Source organism: Hesperophylax consimilis, chromosome 20, assembly GCF_061612785.1.
Source record: "Hesperophylax consimilis isolate HC1 chromosome 20, BYU_Hcon_1.0, whole genome shotgun sequence".
NCBI classification, from domain to species: Eukaryota; Metazoa; Arthropoda; class Insecta; order Trichoptera; family Limnephilidae; genus Hesperophylax; species Hesperophylax consimilis.
In genome coordinates this window covers 20,296,656-20,317,832 of record NC_142855.1, presented here as the reverse complement: position 1 = coordinate 20,317,832, position 21,177 = coordinate 20,296,656, and the positions used below count along the sequence as shown (strand labels likewise).

At 34.8% G+C, this 21,177-nt stretch overlaps 1 protein-coding gene across 1 annotated transcript in view; it reads right to left on the bottom strand.

Annotated features, from left to right (window-relative positions):
* Positions 1 to 21,177, bottom strand: part of sli (slit guidance ligand) — a 290,993-nt gene that overhangs the window by 7,249 nt on the left and 262,567 nt on the right. Inside the window, exons 19-24 of the mRNA XM_089644128.1 lie at positions 14,760 to 14,923; positions 14,051 to 14,267; positions 13,616 to 13,755; positions 9,837 to 10,006; positions 5,285 to 5,501; positions 4,052 to 4,286 (exon numbers count right to left, since the gene is read on the bottom strand). Coding sequence (XP_089500254.1) covers positions 4,052 to 4,286; positions 5,285 to 5,501; positions 9,837 to 10,006; positions 13,616 to 13,755; positions 14,051 to 14,267; positions 14,760 to 14,923 — 1,143 coding nt within the window. The remainder of the gene's footprint in view (positions 1 to 4,051; positions 4,287 to 5,284; positions 5,502 to 9,836; positions 10,007 to 13,615; positions 13,756 to 14,050; positions 14,268 to 14,759; positions 14,924 to 21,177) is intronic.

Below are 21,177 nucleotides of genomic sequence, written 5' to 3'. Positions count from 1 at the left end.
ACCTGACGCCTGTGCTCTAAAGATTGCAGTCCGTCTGTTAAGATTGGGGAATCTATCAAACGGACCGCCCGTTTTTGCACAGAGTCAAGGGTTTTTTTCAGGTATTTAGGGGCTCCAGACCAGAGATGGCTGCCAAATTCGACAGTAGGGCGCACTTGCGATTTGTACAGGGTCCAGTTGTGTACTATTTTTTATTTATTTATTTATCGTTTCTTTACATTGTATCTTTTTTTTAAGTTATAATTTTTAACCTCACTAGTACAAGCCTGTGTTGAGGTTAATAATTTTACAAAATATTAAAAACATAGTACAAAGATTATAAGAGATTTAAAATAGTACAAATATTAAAAAAAATAATTCAAATATTAAGATAACAATATTGTTACATTGACGTTTCTGCGAATTGGATACCTACATGGTACCTATCAGCCTATTCATTACAATATAATATAATGCTGTAAACATGTAGGGTGACCATGATATTTAATTGCAATAAAAATGTAACAAACTATTATTTTTTTTTTAAACAGAGAAGAAAGAAAGAGAGAAAAAAACATTTACATTAAAAAAAGAAAAGGATGAAAAAATTAACTTATTCAAAATATTATGCCACAATTTAAAAGGACAAAGATGAAAGAATATGTTGGAAATCCTCGGATGGCAGAAATAATTTAACATTCTTTTTAAATGTACACAAGGAATTTGACGATTTAATGTGATCTGGAAGGCTATTAAATAAAAGTGGAGCCTGGTACAAATAATGTCTCTGCCCAAATGAGGATTTAGGGTGAATTGCCATAAAGTTCAGACCAGAGCCAATTCTTGTAGTACGAATTTGTTGCGTTCTTTTCGCAGAACTAATATTGTTAAAAAATCTGCATAACGTTTGTAGGATAAATAGTTGTTTTAAATTCATGATATTACATTCCTTATAAAGTAACTGTGTAGGATATGTAAATTTTTTCTTATACATAACTTTGAGAATCAGTTTTTGGGCAATATTAAGTGGTTCTATTACAGTCTTCAGGCAGGAACCCCAGCACACTATATTATATGAAAGTAGGCACTGAATTATAGCAAAATACACTGTTTTTAATTTTCCCTTGTCTAGTACATGTCTGAGATCTTTAAAAATATAGATAAGTCTCCTAACTTTATTTACTAACATTTCGACATGATCATTCCACCTCAAAAATTTATCAATTTTTACCCCCAGGTATTTGAGGCTGTCTACACTTTCCAAGGGGTTGCAGTTACACGTTTGCACACAATTGTGAATAATCAAATTATGAGAGGTAGATGGCTGACTTTTATAAGAAATGCTAAAAGTGATGTATTTGGTTTTTTGTGTATTTAAAGTTAAAATATTATTACTCAGATAATTATTAACTATTCCTAAACCTGTATCACATTTTTCAAAAGTTTCACTCCAATTTTTACCCTCAAATATTAAGGCAGTGTCATCTGCAAAACTAACAATGTTACCTGGAATTTTTAGACTGCATAAATCGTTTATATAAATAAGAAATAATATTGGCCCGAGTACACTACCTTGTGGTACTCCAAATGAGATAGATTTACTATCGCTTAACATTTTATTTATTTCTACTTGCTGTGTTCTATCACTAAGGTAAGATCTGAACCAACCCATAGCTGTATTATCAATGCCTAAAGATAATAATTTCTTAAGAAGCAACTCGTGGGAAACCGTATCGAAGGCCTTTGATAAGTCTAAAAATACCGCTATAGCTTTGTTGCCATAGTCCAGTGCGTTTATAACTTTGGTCAATACCTTTAATATAGCATCACTCGTACTTCTGTTCTCTCTGAAACCAAATTGGCAGTCGGAGAGTATTTTGTATTTTTCTAAAAATGATACTAATCTTGACTTAGCCAGTCTTTCTATTATTTTTGAGAGAGTATTGAGCAAAGATATTGGTCTGTAATTATTAACATTTTCGTGATCTCCACCTTTGAAAAGAGGTATAATCTTGGCATTTTTACAATGGGAAGGAAATATGCCATTCTTAAAACTAAGATTAACAATATGAGTTATAGGACCAGCTAACTCATAAACATGCTGTTTATACACCATTATACTTAAGCCATCGATACCACAGGAAAAAGACATTTTTAATTCATTTATAACTTTAGTAACTTCAAAAATGTTAGTAGTTTTAAATTCAAAACTATCTCCTGTAACTTGAGTACCAGGTTTAAAATTGTTAACAAGATACATTTCGTTGGTTTTATTAGCACTGCACAAGTTTTTTGCGTATGTAGGACCAATATCACTGAAGAAGTTATTAACATGGTTGGTAATTATATGTGGATCCTCCTCCAATGAGATAGTTTTGTTATTGATTACTAATTTTTTTATGGACACTTGCTCCTTTTGAATATTTATGGCTTCCTTTATAATCTTCCACTGTTGCTTGTTATTACCGTTGACTTTATCAAGTTTCCTTCTGTAATACGTTTGCTTTGTATATTTTATAATTTTTGTACACCAGTTTCTGTATCTCTTATAATAAGCCAGCAGTTGAATATTATTAACCTCTCCTCGACATTTGTTGTGCAGTTTGTCGCGGGTTCTAAGGCATTTGATAATTCCATCATTTATCCAAGGTTTTAAGTATTTGATGTTATGTTTTACACTTTGTACCGACGAGCAACTTTCCACGTGCATTTTTAAACATTTTACGAAGTTTTCAGTAGCTGAATTAACATCTTGCGATGACAGGACTGACTGCCATGATTCTTCTTTTAATTTAGCCTTCAAAAGAATGTTATTTATGACGGTTTTGATTTTTTCATTTTCCTTTGCTATTTTCTTTTGTCTAAAGCTCATAAATCTCAGCAATACCGCATCATGATCTGTTATGTCAGTAGTGAAGACAGCTCCCTGTGGTTCAAATTTAGATTTTACCATAATGTGATCGATGCAACTTGAAGCAGTAGACGAAACTCTTGTAGGTGAAATTATAATAGGCTTTAAGCCGTGAAAAGCCAAAAGTGAGAGGTATTTTTGAGTTTTTATACTGTTCAAATCTAATGTATTAATATTTATATCACCACATAAAATGATTTCCTTATTTTGTATAGATGTAGAATCAAGTAGGACACTCAGTGATTCAAGGAAACTATCTATATGAGTCTGGGACGGAGATCTGTAAATGGCTATTAAACATATATTATTCGATATCTGCATTCTTAAGCAGTTTGCTCCAGGGAAAACAATTTCCTCAACAGTCGCCTGAACATTTTGTTTCACGTAGGCAACTACACCATCGTTTTGCAAATAGTTATTATTTGTATTGTAAACTGTGTATCCTGGGATGCTAGGTATATTGATCAAATTTTTTAGCCAAGCTTCTGTAAAAACTAATACCTCAGGACGATGTTCTATGCCATCAAGCATAGTTAAGGTTTCATCAAAGTTTTTACTTAAACTTCTAATGTTTAAACAAACTAAAGAAAAGTTTGAATGTTTCAAAAAATTTTTGCAAGTAAATGAATCTTTAATAGTTAAATTAGGTTCTGTATTGTCATCCAAATCAATGTTTTTTCCTAAATCGATGTCCATTTTTAATATATTAAATATTGTCGGTGCCTTTTACCATACAACTTCTAAATTCTATTGAGGTCATCTTCGTGTTTTATTTCTTTAATTTTTTTTCCTTCATCTTCTTTCATTAGAATTGATCCATTTTTAAACCAAATATATTTGTATTTTAATTCTCTTCCCTTTAATTTGGCTTTCCAAAGCAGTTCTTTAAAATAAGGAGATAGCGATTCTCCTAGGAATATCTATTAAAGTATATAAAATACTATTAAAGTATCTGCGGGCCCTGTACAGTACGCCCAGCTTCTGAGAGGCCAACTTTACTCTGGTTTCGATGGAGCCTCCGTACCTGAGCTGGTCACTTATAGTTACACCAAGCATATCATTGGAAGGCCTGTTCGGAAGATTGCTTAATTGTTTGTCCGAATTCTTTACACAACCGATTGCAATTTTGAAAATGACACTTTGAGTTAATTCGGGCATTACCTGTACATGGTGGACACGGGGTGATTCCCCACATCATAGCTGACACGGATGCGTCCATTGAAGAGTTCCACGGCCAGGTGCTCGTGTTGGCCGAAGTAAAGAAGTACTCCATCTTGCTGCGCGCTACTGAACACGAGGGTCACGTTCCCTTCAGGTCTGGTCCTCAGCGGTTCCAGTTCCACATAGGAGTTGTTGTGCAAAAGCGTCAGGGATGTGAGATATTCACAGAGTTTTCCTAGAAAAATAACAACTTGTAAGTATTCCCAAAACTTTTGACACAACTATTTAACTAACTAAATAACCATCACAAGGATAGGCAGAGAGGACGGACCGCCAAACAACTTTGTCTTGGCACACACTACTTGCCTCATTCATATTCATACATACTGTACTGGACACCTACGCCAGTGACATCGACTGTAAATGCCGGTTTCCTCTCGGGGGTACCTTAGGTAAGGATTTTCAAAGAAACACAACTTGCGAATGTCGTCGGACAACTGACTGGTTGTGCCAGTTGTTTGCATATTTATTGAGTTCAAATCCAACACGTGTTAATGTACAGCAATTATATTACTTATCTCTAAACAGGATGCATGTGAGCATTAAGGAACCAAGAAAAATAACCAAATTTTAATTACTACGGTTAAATCCCATTTGACACGTGATACGTGTCCGGTGATAAGCTTCAAAAGGGATTCGGCGTCGTTAAATGCGTGATAACAGTAAATATTCATTTTCTTGATTATTTTAATAATTATGTCCATCCACCTGCTGTCCGGAACATATACTCTTCTATCATTCTGACTCTTGACATGGCCCGACTCAAGTATCTGATTCACTTGGTGGTGCCATGTCTTCCTCGGGCGTCCCCGACTTCTGCTACCATTCACATTTGCATCATATATTCTCCTTATACTCCTTTCTTCCCTCATTCGCTCTACATGCCAAACCATCTATGCGTCCCTCTCTTGATTTTACTCATTACGCTTTCTATTTTATCAGTTAAAATTAAATGTGTCCCTTATTGATATGCCTTAATCCTTCAGGTATTGGGACAATATAATATCATTATCTTTTTAATGATAAACTAATTTTTATAAGGTTTTTTATGCATGGCACAAAGGAAAACAAACTGTAACACATCGTCTTTATGTCAGTTTTACGAACTATTTGTTTTCACGAATTATATTCAGAATTCAAAATCTATCTCAACCAATAAAAATAATAACTCACCGCTATAGCCAGGTGCGCACTTGCAAAGATAATCACTTGGTGCCGCGCTGGCGTCATGCTGCACGGGGGTATAGCACACGCCGTGCACGCACTCGTGGTGCGCGCAAGGAGAGGCAGCCGGGTACAGGGCGGGGCCCAGTTCGCAGTAGCGGCCAGCGTGGTCTGCAGGGCAGCGACAAGCGTAGTCGTTCACGCCATCCACGCAAGTGCCGCCATTCTGGAATAGGTAACAATAATTCAATTATTTATTTATGGTACAAGTTTAGTTTGTCAACAAAGACAGTAGTTTATTAAAATTAGAGTTATATGGATCTAAAAACAAACTAGTACAGACCCGTGAAAAATCACTTTACAGAGAGACGGACGGAGTGTCAACTGAAATTAAAATAATGCATAAATACAGAGTTTTCCAATAAGAGGTGTTATTTTGAATAGCCCACTATTTCAGTAGATGTTACTTTTGAAGCTGTCATTTTTTGACATTTGACAAGTAAAAACTACGCCATTAATAAAAATGGAACGATACACGCTTCAACAACTCATTGAAATTATTAAAATTCACTTGACTGAATCAAATGCAAATCATCTTGAGTGATGAGGCCCATTTCCACCTCGATGGCTTTGTCATCAAGCAAAATTGTCGCATCTGGGGCTCAGAAAACCTAAGAATTATTGTTGAAAAGCCTCTCTATTCTTAACGTGTGACTGTTTGGTGCGGTTTATGGTTTGGCGGAGTCATTGGACCTTACTTTTTCGAAAATGAGGCTGGAGCAACAGTTACGATGAATGGATTGATGATTTTTTATGGCCGGAATTGGATGGTATTGATCTGGACAACGTTTACTTTCAACAAAACGGCGCTACGTGCCACACAAGCAATGAAACCATTAATCTTTTACGATTGAATATCAAAATAACACCTCTTATTGGAAAGTCCTGTACATAATGATAAGTGTTTTATTATTTTCTTTTTTGTAACAAATAGAGATAATCATATCCTCACTGAGATCTCCCGTGCTGAGGATTTCATTTACACATTATTAAATTTTAGTAGTACATATAGATAATATGAAGTAATTATAAATATATTGCAAGGTGTGTTTTGTTCAGTTGAGTGGTTTCAGTTTCAGTCTATATTTGGTGTCAGTATATTATCTATTTCTGATCTCCCTATATTGTGTATCCAGCTTTTTATTTCAGATTTAAATAATATTGTTGTGTTTTTTGAATGAGAGTGGGATTTTGTTTTAAAGTTTAGCATAACCTTTAGAAAAACGTCGGAAGAACTTTAATCTCATCTGCAATTTCAAAATTATTAACAGTATGATTGACTCACCTACTTTGTTGCAACTTATCTCTTTCAATATCCCTTCCAGTAGACTCAGAAATAATCATTTGCTTTTCCTCAATCAATACTCCACATTATGGATACAATTCACCAATGTCCAGAATGGTCAGACTTGTCAACTCAAGTTAGTACCTTGAATATTTTGGTGTAAGCCTCAATGATTTTTGTCAGTCATTACGCAAGTAATATTTAGTATTGATGTGGGCAAAAGTGGTGAACTCTATCAAAACCTTGTTCTTGACTTGACATTTATGGTTTTGTGCCCTATTTTTGTCATTTCAGTAATTTTTTAATAATTCTGTATTATTATTACTGTATATTATTTAGAACAGGTTACTAAAATTAAATACTTAGCTATTATTTTTGACAGCAATTTGAAGTGGAAACAACATGTAACCACTACAGAAAAAAACTTAGAATATTCATTTACTCTTTTTAGACAAACTCGCAACTTTCAACCTAAGCCAGCTCAAAACAATCTACTATGCACTTTGTCAATCTCAATAGAGTATGGTATCATAGCATGGGGAGGAGCAAACACTGCCGCAGTTGATCCAATATCTAAAGCTCAGAAACTTATAATAAAGATTCAAGGGCGGATCCAGCTTTGGCGCCAGGGGGGGGTCACGTAGTCGTGGTCAAGTTTTTTTTTTTTTTAAAGAAAGACAAACATTCCCGGGTTACGAATAACCCAACAATAACTCCTACCACTACCACAGAAAGCCGAAAATGCTTGCTTGTGTTGTGATGGAGGACTTAGGTCCGGTCAGTTACAGTTACAAGAAGTTATAATTTAATTTTGATAATAATATATACAAATATTCTAAGACGTTCCGTATTTTTTTTTAATCGTATTTTTGAAACCCTGGTGATTTTTTTAAAATTTCAACTCGAAAAATCAGACAATTTTTTATAAACCGGAAAGACGGGACATAATTTTATATGTGCAAAAAAACGGTAATTAACTAGCCGAAAGTCATTTAAAAAAGAACGTTTTCCACACGAATGTCACAAAAATGGCATGAAATTGTACGGAGTTCTGTTCATAACATCTGTCAAAACACCGCCATCTTTAGCAAAAAGCATAAATATACCAAATCACCTACTCATGCAAAAAGTCAAATCAAAGGTTAAGTGGTTAAGTTCGCGGAGAACAAACAATAAATCTAGTGAACGTTAAACGTCAAATTCAAAAATTCGCCGGATATCAAAGTGTTGCCGTATAAAAAAAATAATCAGTGTGGAATTTTACAAAATTAAGCGAACATAATCGGAGACGGAACATTTTCATGTAAATCATTCAAAATCCATCATTAAAAATAATACTATGCATTTCTAAAAAAAATTACTAACGTTTTCGTAATCTTAGTAAAAAAATTAACCACACTTTTAGCCTTCATTTTAATTGATTCTGAAGAATTTGTTACAAATATTAAAAATGTGTCCACTTCCGAAGTTATTAATTCATCATCTAGAAAAATAAAATCTGGTACTTACCGCTAAGTCCGCTAACTTTATAGTTATACACGGGTTATAAAGTTTTAAAATCGTTGAACGTAAAATATATTAATTGTAAGGTATTGTTTTATTAATCTAAAATATAAATAACTTGCATCCCTCGTGCGGCATAATTTTATTTTTTTTAAATTCAATTATAATTTCGCCGAAATAAATTAAAATGTGAGCCTTGGGCAAAACCTCGATGAACGAGGTTGTGTCTCGCCTTAAGAATTGCTTTAGGAAGTATAGGAAGGCTGGTAATTCGCGCGGGCGCGTTAGACCTGTCCAGACCTGTCAAAAAACTTCCGAAAGAATAAGTTCTGTAACTTACTAAAATTACGTTAAGTGACTTTTGGTGTCGTTTACATTGGGAATTTGGCCAAACTCGCCTTCAAGAGCGATTTACAGGAAAAAAACTTACGAGTCTAACCCCAGCCTTAGAACATTAACAAATAACATTTGAGTTTAAACACACATACACTGGCATAATGAAGAAACTGATTAGATTACTTACCATTTCTTGTAATGAATTGAATTTGCAGCAACAATTTTTAAGAACACTATTACTTATATTGGAACTTATTTTTTTTTAACTTAGTAAACAAATAAAAGTAAACACTTTATTAATAAAGTTTAGTCGTTCCGATTGAGGTTAGGTTTTGCTAGACGTTAGTCGAAACAAAGCGCGCGCAAGCGTCACACGTGGTTACACGAAATGTGTCATAATAATATGAAAGGTGGCGGCCGAAGCGCGTGCCGGTGGCGGTGCGCGGTGACGCGGTAACATTCAAATTTTCGATGCGTTCGTTCCCGAATAATGCGTTTGCCATCAAACAAAGTATTATATTAAATTAATTAAATATTGAAAGTACTTAAATAAAATTTATATTGTGACAAAAAATATATAAAAACATTATGTTTAACAATTTTAATTAGTGGTCCACCTAGGTCCTGGATGGGCCCAGGACCTAGGTAGTCATGACCCCCCCCCTGGATCCGCCACTGTAAAGATTATCCTCAAACTACCAATCACAAGCAGCTCGGATGAAATCTTTAGGAAAATCTGTGTTATGGACATTAGGCAACTTTATGCCAAAAACATACTAGCATACCTCTTCAAACACAAAACTACTTTTGACAATATCCAAACTGCTCGTGATACTAGAACCAAAGGACATAATCTCTTACAAATCCCTTTCGCTAAAACAACTTTTGGCCAGAGAAATTTTAGATATTTTGCAACAAGGCTATATAATGCTCTCCCACTAGCCATTAGACTGAACGAATTTTTTTCGAAATATAAAACAGACATCAAGTCTTAGATCATCAGCCAAAACAGATCCAAGATCAAAATTTTTATAAAAATCCCCTCATAAGTATGTACTAGATGCTGATTAACCAATTTATCATTTATTATTATTATTTATTTTTTTTTTCATTTTCATATTGTCATTGTTATGAATTTTTGTATGTATCATGTATCAAATAATATGTAAACATTAATTTATGTACTCAATATGTCTGTCTCGACACAGGTTTATCCTAGTGAGACAGAAATCAAAAATAACCTGAAAAAAAAAATTTATACTGCTAATAAAAAAAAAATAAAAATAAAAATAACATTTCTCCTTGCATTAACTTCGCGTAATATGTAATTTGACATGGTCCGTTGGTAAATAAATAAATAAATAATAAAAAGTCTACCTGGCACATATGAGTGGCACAGTCATCAATATTGACGGAGCAATTGATGCCAGAATATCCGGCCAGGCAGTCACATGTATAGTGCGTGGAGTGATCTACGCATGTTCCACGAACTCCGCAGGGATTTGCTCCCAACGGGCAAAACACGATCTTTTCTGCGCACTTGTCTCCTGGAAAAATAAAACAGACAATGATACAGATCACACTTCTAGAAACTATTTGTTCAGTGTAGTTGAATGACTAATTGACGCTACAGCAAAAAACGCTATCTAAATACATTTTTTTTGTCTATTTCAGAACTACACATACCTCAATCACAATAATCAATGTCAGGAATGATAATATTTTTCTGCATGGCTCCTATACATAGACATATGAATATTAGTAGACCTGCCCTAAGTGATTAAAAGCATATTATCCCCACTCCCCATACCGGTTCCATTGGAGCCGGCTGTGCTCGCGTATGGCCTCAAGTGAAATTTGAAAACGTGACGTCATCATTCTCGTGCAAACTATGGTCGAGGCATCATCGGTTCATTTTACGAAATAACACGGCAAAATGTTGACTTATGCTATGAAAACTTGTAAAAATAGATGTGAAAAAGAGAATAAACCCAATTGTCGTATTACATTCCATATATAAGCATTATTTTACTTTATTTTAAGCATATTCACATCGTATAATATGAATCAGTTGTTACTATCACATCGAGAAACGTCTGGACGCGAAACACAAAGCTGGTTGGTTGCTGGGAAGTAAATTATGAACATTTATAAAAGTGTCTTAACTAAATACTTAAACGAAATATTTGACTCTGAAAATGAACCGAATTTTTTTGCCGAATTTGGACTTCGCAAATTTGTTCATAACGTGGCGAGTAATTTGCGCTCCCATGTAAAAATGTCTATTCATTCCAAAGCAGATTTTACTTTTAAGAAGTAAATGGTGATATTATAATGCGAGATGCCTATTTACTGTCAGATTGATTTATTGACGAATCACAGTCAGCTTCACTCCCTTCGTTCTTCAACAGTTGATTTTACCCCTCGCCATTATCTTCTCGTCTATTAATTCCTATGTCTGTGCTCCTATATCATATTTTACTACATCTAAACTAGGTATTTACTTCAGATATCTTACAGTGTTAGCTAAAATATGTAATATTTTATCAAAAGTTATTATTTCTTATCCATAAGTATAATTGAATCGCTGACAGCCCTGAATTGTTAATGCCAAGTTGCGATGCTTACTCAGCTATTCCAAATACAATTAATTTAGTGGGTAACAATAAACTCACTACTGACTATTATCATAGACACCTCATACTTCCACTTAGATTTATGACAGGTCTTATACAAGCCTAGTATAAATTAGTTCAACTATTGTTACACTGGTATATATTTCTTTTGAATTATGCATTGTCTTACTGCACTTATATTAATAACTGCATCACTTGCAATAGTGTTTTTGTGTACACATTAATTGCTCTGTAATTTATTGCTATTATTATCCTGTTTACCACTGTACGCTTGTAATTCGATTATCACTGTATTGTAAAAGCCATTTTATGGCGAATGAATAAATAAATATATAAATAATTTATTAAATACGATTTAAGATTTTCACGGCCACGTTGGCTAAAGAAGGAGTTAGCGCAACACGGCATAACACCCCAAAAACAAATAGCAAAAATAATTTATCAACCACAATATACTTTTACAATACATATTAACCTTTTCTCATCTGTGGTGTGTATTTACTACACATTGCTTCTAATAACTTTAATAACTCTATAAATATAATAAATTCTTGGTTCAGATTTTAGTTATTCCTCCGTTATACATTTATGCACTGAATTAAAAAATAATATTTTTCATAGTTTTCAAATTCAATTAAAAATCAGAGATTTTTGTTAAAAATCGGGTACAAATACACCAATACAATCAACCGTGTGACACGATGTGCGAGGAAATGACACGCTATTGATGTCCCGCTTTAGTTCGCTATGCGGGAACATGAGAAATCCACACGTCTGCAGTTGTATTTTGATTTAGACCATCGATACCTACGATCGCATAGCTGTGTATGTGCAGTCCAGCGCCTGTTGTGCCAGCCGGCCGTTAGTCGGCCGCGGACCGTCGTTAGATGTGGATCCCTCGCACATTTTTTTTAGCATTTGCCGATGGTTTTTTCATGTTTTCAGCAATTATATTACAATTATTATCACTTTTGATATAAAATATAATAAACATTAGCGATTAGCTATGAATATTCATATTTTTCCGATATTAAATCACTTATTTAGAGATGTGTATTGACTACACAGCACCAGAACGCGTGGATTTTTTTAGAACAGTAAGGGAAAGGTTAATGACTTATTTATTTATTTATTTATTTATTAACGGACATCGTCCAAATTACAAAATAATAACACGAATAAAGTAAAATGAAAAATATAGGAGTAGACAAAGGTACATGAAAGCAAAGACATATGGTAGATATAATATTAGAAAATAAAGTGACAAGTCGAATCAAGTCAAGAATACGCCGTGGGTCAGGACCACAGGACACTTAATATTACGTCACTTGTTTAGTGACTGGCAAAAATCATTTAGACTTATTCCAAAAAAGTTAAGGTTTTGACTTGAGTTGACCAGTCTACACATTCTGGACAATGGTGAATAATATCCATAATTTGTCGAATGATGGTTGAGGAAGAGCAGTTCATTATTTCTGAGTCTTTGCAAGGGGATATTGAAGGGAATGAGTTGCAGTAGAGTAGGTGAATCAATAATACCATTTATAATTTTGAAGAAGCAAATGAGGTCATTTCTTTCCCGACGGACTTCCAAAGGAGAGAGGTTTAGAGTTAGTTCAATTTCATCATATGAGTATTTGGCTTTTTCTAATCCTAGCCTCCTAGCAATCTCTCTTAAGAACCGATGTTGAACAGATTCAATGCGTCGAATGTGGACAGCATAAAAAGGAGACCAAATAACACAAGCATATTCAAGATGGGGGCGAACTAAGGAGCAGTAAAGAGTTCTAAGGGTATTTACGTTTTTGAAGTCCGAAGTGATTCTAGTGATGAAACCAAGTAGTTTGAGGGATTTATTAACGATTGCAGTTATGTGATCCCGAAAAGAAAGCTTGCTATCAAGAGAGACACCAAGGTCTTTAATAGATGTAACAGTTGTTAAGCAAATATTATTAAGTTTGTATTCGAAGACAATCGGTTTTTTTGATCTATAGAAGGACATAATTTTGCATTTATCGACATTTAGTTTCAAGCAATTAATTTTACACCAATCATTGAAAGAGTCGAAATTATAATTGAAAGTATTTGTAAAATACTGGTGTACCCTGCAATGCTTGGTTATTGCTTATGTCTTTCTCGGTCGTCTCTGACTTTTTCCACCATTAACTACATTACGTCGACTTTAATTGATACTGATAGATAGGTGATATATTCCTCGGGCTTCCCCGACTTCTTATACCATTCAAACTACTCTCTAAGCACTCCTGGCACTAATAAGTTCAGCAAACGTTCAGCAATATCGGTTGATTACTTTTCGAGTTTTGAAACAAAATAAAATAAAACAATTTTGATGTCCACTTTATCGCTTGTTTGAATTGTTCCAAAAATCAGTAACAATTTTGAAAATAACAGATTTAAAGCAAATTCTAGTTCTAGCGATCATTGAACTGGAGTTATCGACAGACATTTTTGATAACTTGAACATATCTCAACTTATTGAGAGCAGCTCTCCATCCTCACCTGTATACCCCGGCTGGCACTGGCAGGTGTAGTTGTTGAGCTGGTCTACGCACGTGGCGTTGTTCAGACACGTATGTACCACACAGTCGTCAATGTTGGTCTCACAACGCATTCCTGTGAATCCGGGCACGCACTGACAACTGGAAACAAAAAATCAATTATTAACCAATCTTCCTTTAGACATTCTCATTGCTGAAGATCACAACCACACTCCAATTTCCGTGATGAAGCAGGATCCTCCACTCTTTTTCCTGATAAACACTTTGCCAAGTAACCATGAGTTTCTTCAGGTTTGATTTTGGTCTGTTGCATATTTTTAATAGTGTGGTACCTGCCTACCTGAAGAATGTTGGATAAATTGTATAATTCCTTATTTGTAATAAAGAATGTTATACATATTATGTTTATGTTAGGTTAAGAGTTAAGTGAGGTTACCTGAATCTCCCCTCCTCCAACAGCAAGCAGGTAGCCTGATTAGCGCAGGGTTGTCCGTAGCATGCGTCTATGGGCTTGGCGCACGTATCGCCATGGTATCCGGGCGGACACGAGCAGCGGAAACCGCCGGCGCGTCCAGCCGAACATTGGCCGCCGTGTTGACACGGAGAGGAGCGGCAGGCGTCGCACTTTGTGGCCACGGCTTCCGGCACTGGACCTGAAATTAACAAAAAAATAATCATAATTTTAAGGCATCCAAATTGACTGAACAGCCCATCAGAGAAAGAGGAAAAAACCAAACAAAAGCCGAGCGGGAAAGCGGCATCTCAATTTCTATGATTTATTAGTAAATTAATCAGACAGTATACAGGCAACTAGCACCAAACAAATCCAAAATCGGGTAAATAAAAGTTGGTGCTTGTTTCCAAAATCAAATATTTTGTTACACTATTTAGTTTAACACTTCTAAAATTGTGTTACAATTTACTAACTCATTTTTGCGAGCCCACTCAAACTGATGTAGACAGTTTGGTTAAAAACGAACGCTTAGACCTTGCGCAAAAAAGTCCCACAATGAACTAACTGTTCCTTACTTTAGTGAACTTTAGTTTTCTGCGTAGGGTTTGGTTATTTCGGCCAGCCACTTCAAGGTGTAGTCACAGTACAGAGGGTTAGGTTAATTGTAGAGAAATTAAGAGAAAGTTCATACCTTTGCACTGAAAAGCGGCTGCAGGAGTGCTTAGCAGCAGTTTGTCCTTCATATAGAAGGGGTCAGCACAGCGCGCTATACCCGGTTCTACGTAATCTACCTTCACCCAGTCAGCCAGCCACTTCAGAGAGCAGTCACAGTACAAAGGGTTGGAGCCGAGAGCTCTGGAATATATCAAACAACAAAGTTATTAAGATTATCCACTCGAGTGATAGCTATCCAAATATGGGTAACACAGCTAATTCCCTTGAGCTATAGCTACCCAAATTTGGGTAAAACCTAAAAGTATCGAATAAACGTCTCTTCTACATCTGCAATATCATAATCAAGCAAAGAGATGTGAAAACTGTTACTAAATCCTGAAGTACTTTAAGTTCAAAGTCTGGAAGGGAAGCTCTTGTCAAGGCAAAGATAGAGTCTGGTAAAATAATGCTGAAATTTGACATTAAGAAGGATTTTGCTGCCATTTGAACACAATACCTTGAGAGTGTAGTTATATTTCGTATTCCAAATATTAATAAATCCGAAAAATAAATAAACGTAGAAAATACAACAGAATGTTTTACGGAAGGAAGGTTCGAGAATGTTTCAAAGCGCGTCACGTAGGCAAATAATTCGATCTCGATGTCAAGGTTGCTGGTAGTGTGCTGTCGATTTCCTTCCCGCTGTCGCTTATATAGGTGAAAAATAAAACGTTCTCGAACATTCCAGTTGCTAAAGTAACAAATATTAAAAAATTAAAGAAAATCCAAGAAGCTTGTTTGGCAAACGCCGAAACTTCTAGAATGACGTCCAACTCAAGTAGTGGCGTACCACTACAAAAAAATCTGGATTCAAATCATATTAATCACCCTATCTTATCAAATATAATCTATCCTATAATCCTATCTTATCGAATATTGTCGTGATATTAAAAGTGACAAGTAACGTTTGAATTTGTCTTGCGAATTTCAGTTAAAATAGTTATTTATAAGCATCATTTAAACAATTGGTTGTGTGAATCACATTATAAAAATCCCTCTAAACACTGTGAAATATAATTATACCATAATCGTAGTGATCCAAACGTATCAATCGGTTATTCACTAAATTCTATAAAATATTATCAGACATTACTGATTCCAGTGCGTGTGAGCGGTGCGACATCATAGTAGGTCACTATCACCCGTAAGTGCAAGCAGCGCAGAAACACTCCGGACGCAGTTGAGTGTGCAGGGTGCAGGGTCATCACTCACTTCCTAACTTAATATTACGAACCTCTAAAATAAAAATGGATGCTAATCAATGTATGGCGAAGGCTCAGGAAATTATTAACCAAATACATTTAATAATTACCGACTCATCTAATAAGTTCAATAAAGAACAACTTGCAAAAATAATGCCAAAAACTACCGAGTTACTGGGCGTCGCGGGACAGATGGCAGTGAAGATGGGGACTATGGAGGGTGAACTATCCGCATACAAAAATATTATTAATAACCAACCTGCAATAACTGGAACTACTCAATCTACTTCAATGGAAATATGTGACGCAATTACCGAGATAACAGAAAGGAATTTACGTTCGAAAAATCTAATTCTGCTGAACGTACCTGAAAGTAGAGACGAGAATCAAACCAACAGGATATCTGATGACAACAACAAAGTATGTTCAACGTTAAAAATTATCGATGATACACTACAGATAAATATTTCTAAAATATATAGGCTTGGCGTAAGAAAAACTGACAAGATCAGGCCAATAAAAGTAGAACTCCAAGATTCATATCAAGCTAAGCAAATAATCATAAATAAATATAAACTGAAAAATGGCATCAAAGTTAAACAAGATCTCACGGAGCTGCAAAGGAAACAAATGACGGATGTTTGGAAAGAGTTTGAAACGAGAAAAGCGGAAGGGGAAACAAACATAACAATTAAGTACATAAACTCTGTTCCAAAAATAATAAAAAACGTGCCAAAAAACTTAAACAGCACCTAAAATTGTTTGGGTACTACCAAAATGTCCGCGGAATGAGAACTAAATTACAACATCTTAAAATAACTTCTCCCACATTCCCACATGATATTTTGTTATTAACAGAAACATGGTTAAATGAGGACATCAATTCATCGGAATTAGGTCTCAATAAATACAACATCTATCGTCTTGACCGTGACCCCATTACAAGCAACAAATCAAAAGGAGGAGGTGTAATGGTGTGCATATCTAAAAACATTTCATCTAAAAAATTGCCAGTTAAACACAAAAGCGTTGAACAGATGTTTGTAATGCTAAATATTTCATCCACAAAAATCATTATCGCTTGTACTTATATTCCACCAATGTCAGATCTGCAAATATACAAGAACCACATCGAGGATGTAGAAACACTAAAATATAAATATCCTAAAGCCAAATTTATAATTGTAGGCGACTACAATCTTCCGAAAATCGACTGGTCTTTCGATAAGAACAATGAAGTGATTATTAACAAAACAGAAGTGCAGTGTGTCAAATCTAAGGAAATGCTTGATATGTCTTTTTTCCTAGGACTAAAACAGTTAAATAAAGTGCATAATTCTTATAACCGAATGCTTGACCTAGTATTTTCTAGTGACTTAAGTACAGTGGTAGAACAATCGGATGAATTGTTGTTACCTTTAGACCAACACCATCCCGCGTTAGATATTATTATCACAAATGAGTCTAGAAAATTGCAGAAATTAAAAACTTCATCGTACAATTTTAAAAAAGCTGACTACCCAAATATAATTGATTATCTTGACCATATAGACTGGTCATTTCTAGAAGATGAAAACAATATTGTGAATCAAGTCCAACAATTTTATTCAATCCTAAACACTTCAAAAGAACGTCATGTTCCAAAAGTTAATGTTATTGCATCCCTTTACCCTACATGGTTTTCAAAAGAATTAAAAGAATTGATTTATACTAAAAAACAAACTCACCGAATATATAAGCAATCTAGAAACGTCGATGATTATATAATGTTTACTAACATAAGAAAGCAGTGCAAAGAATTGTCTAAAAAATGTTATAATGATTATATTAGTTTAATAGAAATAGAGGTTCATGATAATGTTAAAAAATTGTGGAACTTTTCTAATGCTCAGCGTAAAAATGATGGTAGTTTACCAAATATTATGTATCTGAATAACAATTGTGCGGATAATACCGAAGGCATTGTCAATCTTTTTGCAGATTTATTCAAAAGTGTTTATGATGATAATATTACCGATAATGAAATCCCAAATGATATATCACTTGAAGAATCACTTAACCTAAACCATTGTTTTATTGAAATAAACGCTATAGAAAAGGCTATAAAAGCATTAGATACTAATAAATCCGCTGGACCGGATGGTTTCCCTCCAATATATTTAAAATCTTGTGTTCGCAGTTTGACTTATCCATTATTTTTACTATTTAATAAGTCTTTGTCGTCAGGGTGTTTTCCAAAACAGTGGAAAAAAAGCTATCTTACGCCTATTCATAAAAAGGGAGATAAAAGCGATGTATCGAACTACAGACCAATATGTATATTGTCTGCTATTCCCAAACTATTTGAATCGTTAGTCCTAGATGTAATATGTAAACAAATTAATAATATTATTATACCCAACCAGCATGACTTTATCACAGGTAAATCCACCCTAAGTAACTTGATCATATACGAAAATTACATAACTGATTCTCTTGCCTTGAAGCATCAAGTGGATTCAATATATACTGATTTTTCCAAAGCATTTGACAAAGTTAGGCGACATATCCTTGTACAAAAATTAAGTATGTTGGGTATCAAGGGTAATCTGTTAAGTTGGATTGAAAGTTATCTTAGTAAAAGAGAGCTATGTGTCAAAATAAAATCTGTGGAATCTTACATTTTCGAAGCCACAAGTGGGGTCCCTCAGGGGTCTCACCTGGGACCAATTCTTTTTTTGTTATTTATTAATGATATTGTTAGCATATTTAAAGATGTAGAAGTTCTTCTTTTCGCAGATGATTTGAAAATATATAAAACAATACGCAGTTTAGACGATTGTTATACTTTGCAACTTAATTTAAATAAACTATATCGTTGGTGCATCATCAACTCTCTGTTTCTTAATATTAAAAAATGTCAGGTCATTCGTTTTTGTAAAATACGAAATCATACAATTTATGAATATTCGCTTAATAATGTAAAATTGACAGCTGTCACTCAAATCAGGGACTTGGGTGTTATATTTGATGAACAGTTAACATTCAATCCGCATATAAATGAAATCACAAATAAAGCCCTAAAAATGCTTGGGTTTATATGTAGAACCGCATGTGACTTCAAGTCACTAGAATGTTTGAACACACTGTACACATCTTTAGCCACTGGAACGATTTCGGTCGAAAAATCGACCACTTTTATTTTTCTGCGATTGATATCGGTCCAAAAATGGACCGATTTTTCTACCATTCGTAAAATATTTATTGTAATTATTTAAAACGTTTCCATGGCCAGCTACTTGTTTTATCGAATAGCTGATAATATATTCTCTTTGTCTATGAACTTATCCGTTGTCTTTGAAGTGTTATTTAACGAGTTTTCGCGGTTTTTTTATGGCGTCCTGTCAAAAACAAAATTATAAATTTTCAACATTCACGAAATTTTGGACTCTTCCTAAAATGCCGTAAGTAATTAATTTATTGGGTTTTTAACGCATAATTATATATCTGTGTAATCATGATTGACTTATCTATCTTTGAAATGCGTTTTTAATTCGTTTGTTTGTATTATATTGTTTTGGTTGAAGTTTTTGTGTAAGATTACGTCAACTGAAGACGTCATCTGTTTTTGATTTACAATAATGTCTTAAATACTGCACTCGCGCATTTGAAATATAGATATTCCATCACAGTGATTCAAAACAAAGAGATATATATAAGTTTTATTTGAATTGGTTCATTATTAATACAGATATTTGCTAACCAATTATTTTAAGTCATATGTCAAAAAGTTGACTCTTTTTCACATGTAAAATGGTGTAAAGCCTTCGTCACACAATAAAAATTTAGTAATTTAGTTGTATAATTAATTAATTTGTTTACTTTTACCAAATTTGTGCAGAAACAGCTGTCGTCCAGGGAAAGGGATCACTCCACAACCCAATAATTATTTTCAAATTTTATATTAGTGCAATATTTAACAAAATTTAAACATTTAAGTACTTACATTAAGTGTTTTCAATTTAAAATTTATAGAGCGGTGCTGACTGCAAGAGGAGGCAGAGGAAAAGGGAGACGTGGGGTACGAGCTGGTGCCGGACTACCTGCACGTGGACGTCAACGCAGAGCTGCAATTGCAGCCTCGTCTGGAGTGTTAGTATTTTTTAATGTTTTTTTATGAAAGTACTTTGCTGTGGCCGTTGAACTCATCATATATTTGTATTTATTTAAACAGCGACCCTGCTTTGCTACTGGTGCGAGAGGATCGCGTCAAGGCCCTAAAGGCTGTTAGGGCCCTGCCTGCTTCCTTCCGGCTAGAGCTGGAAAGCCGAAAATTCAAGAAGCAGGCGGCGCGCATTTTGCTCCCTACCGCACCTCCAAGAAAAACTAAACAAAAGTAAGTAATCGTATTTAGATGCTTGGTACAATATTATTGTTTTTTCCTGACAGCGTTCCACTCTTACAGTGAGAGTTGGTAAGTTCAGCGCTCTGTGCATTTGGCACATTCAGTGCATATTTTACAGAGTTCTTATTTTATTGTTTATTTACATACTGTACTTACTGTTTCACACGTGAATGAGAACAATTTTCTATGATTTATGTAAATGTTTTCAGAATTCCATCTCCGGAGAGAACAACGTGTCCCTTTTCACAAGGGACGCCTTCACCGTTGCCACGACCCGTACCACCACCGTGGATGTCCACTCCCGCACAGACCCAATCAACGGCTCCCAATGCACCAATTATGCCTATCCGTGCAGCATCTCCCGAGCCGTTACCTGGGACATCGCGGAGTGGGGAACTCTTCTCTCCGGAAGCCGGCTATCACAGCGAGCTGTGGGTGGACGTACCATTCTACGAAGAATTGTCGGCGTTTGGGAACGGTGAGTTTATTTTTTGAAATGTCATACCAGGGGCTCAATATAAAATCAATTATCTATATTTTATATTGATATCCCTAGCACAGTTTCACTGTTGGTATATTGGCAGGAAATAAGCATAGTACTTAAAAATTCCACATAACAAACATACAAAATGTATTGTTGTTATGTCGTGGATGCATCATTACACATCTTTTTTCTGTAACGGGTATTGCAGAGTGAGAAATAAGACATGCCGAACTTCTTTGCGAGGATTACATTTGATTCACCGGCTTCTAAACGGTGTAATACAGCATTTTTTTCTTAAATTGAAAAAACACTTTCGCTTCACGGG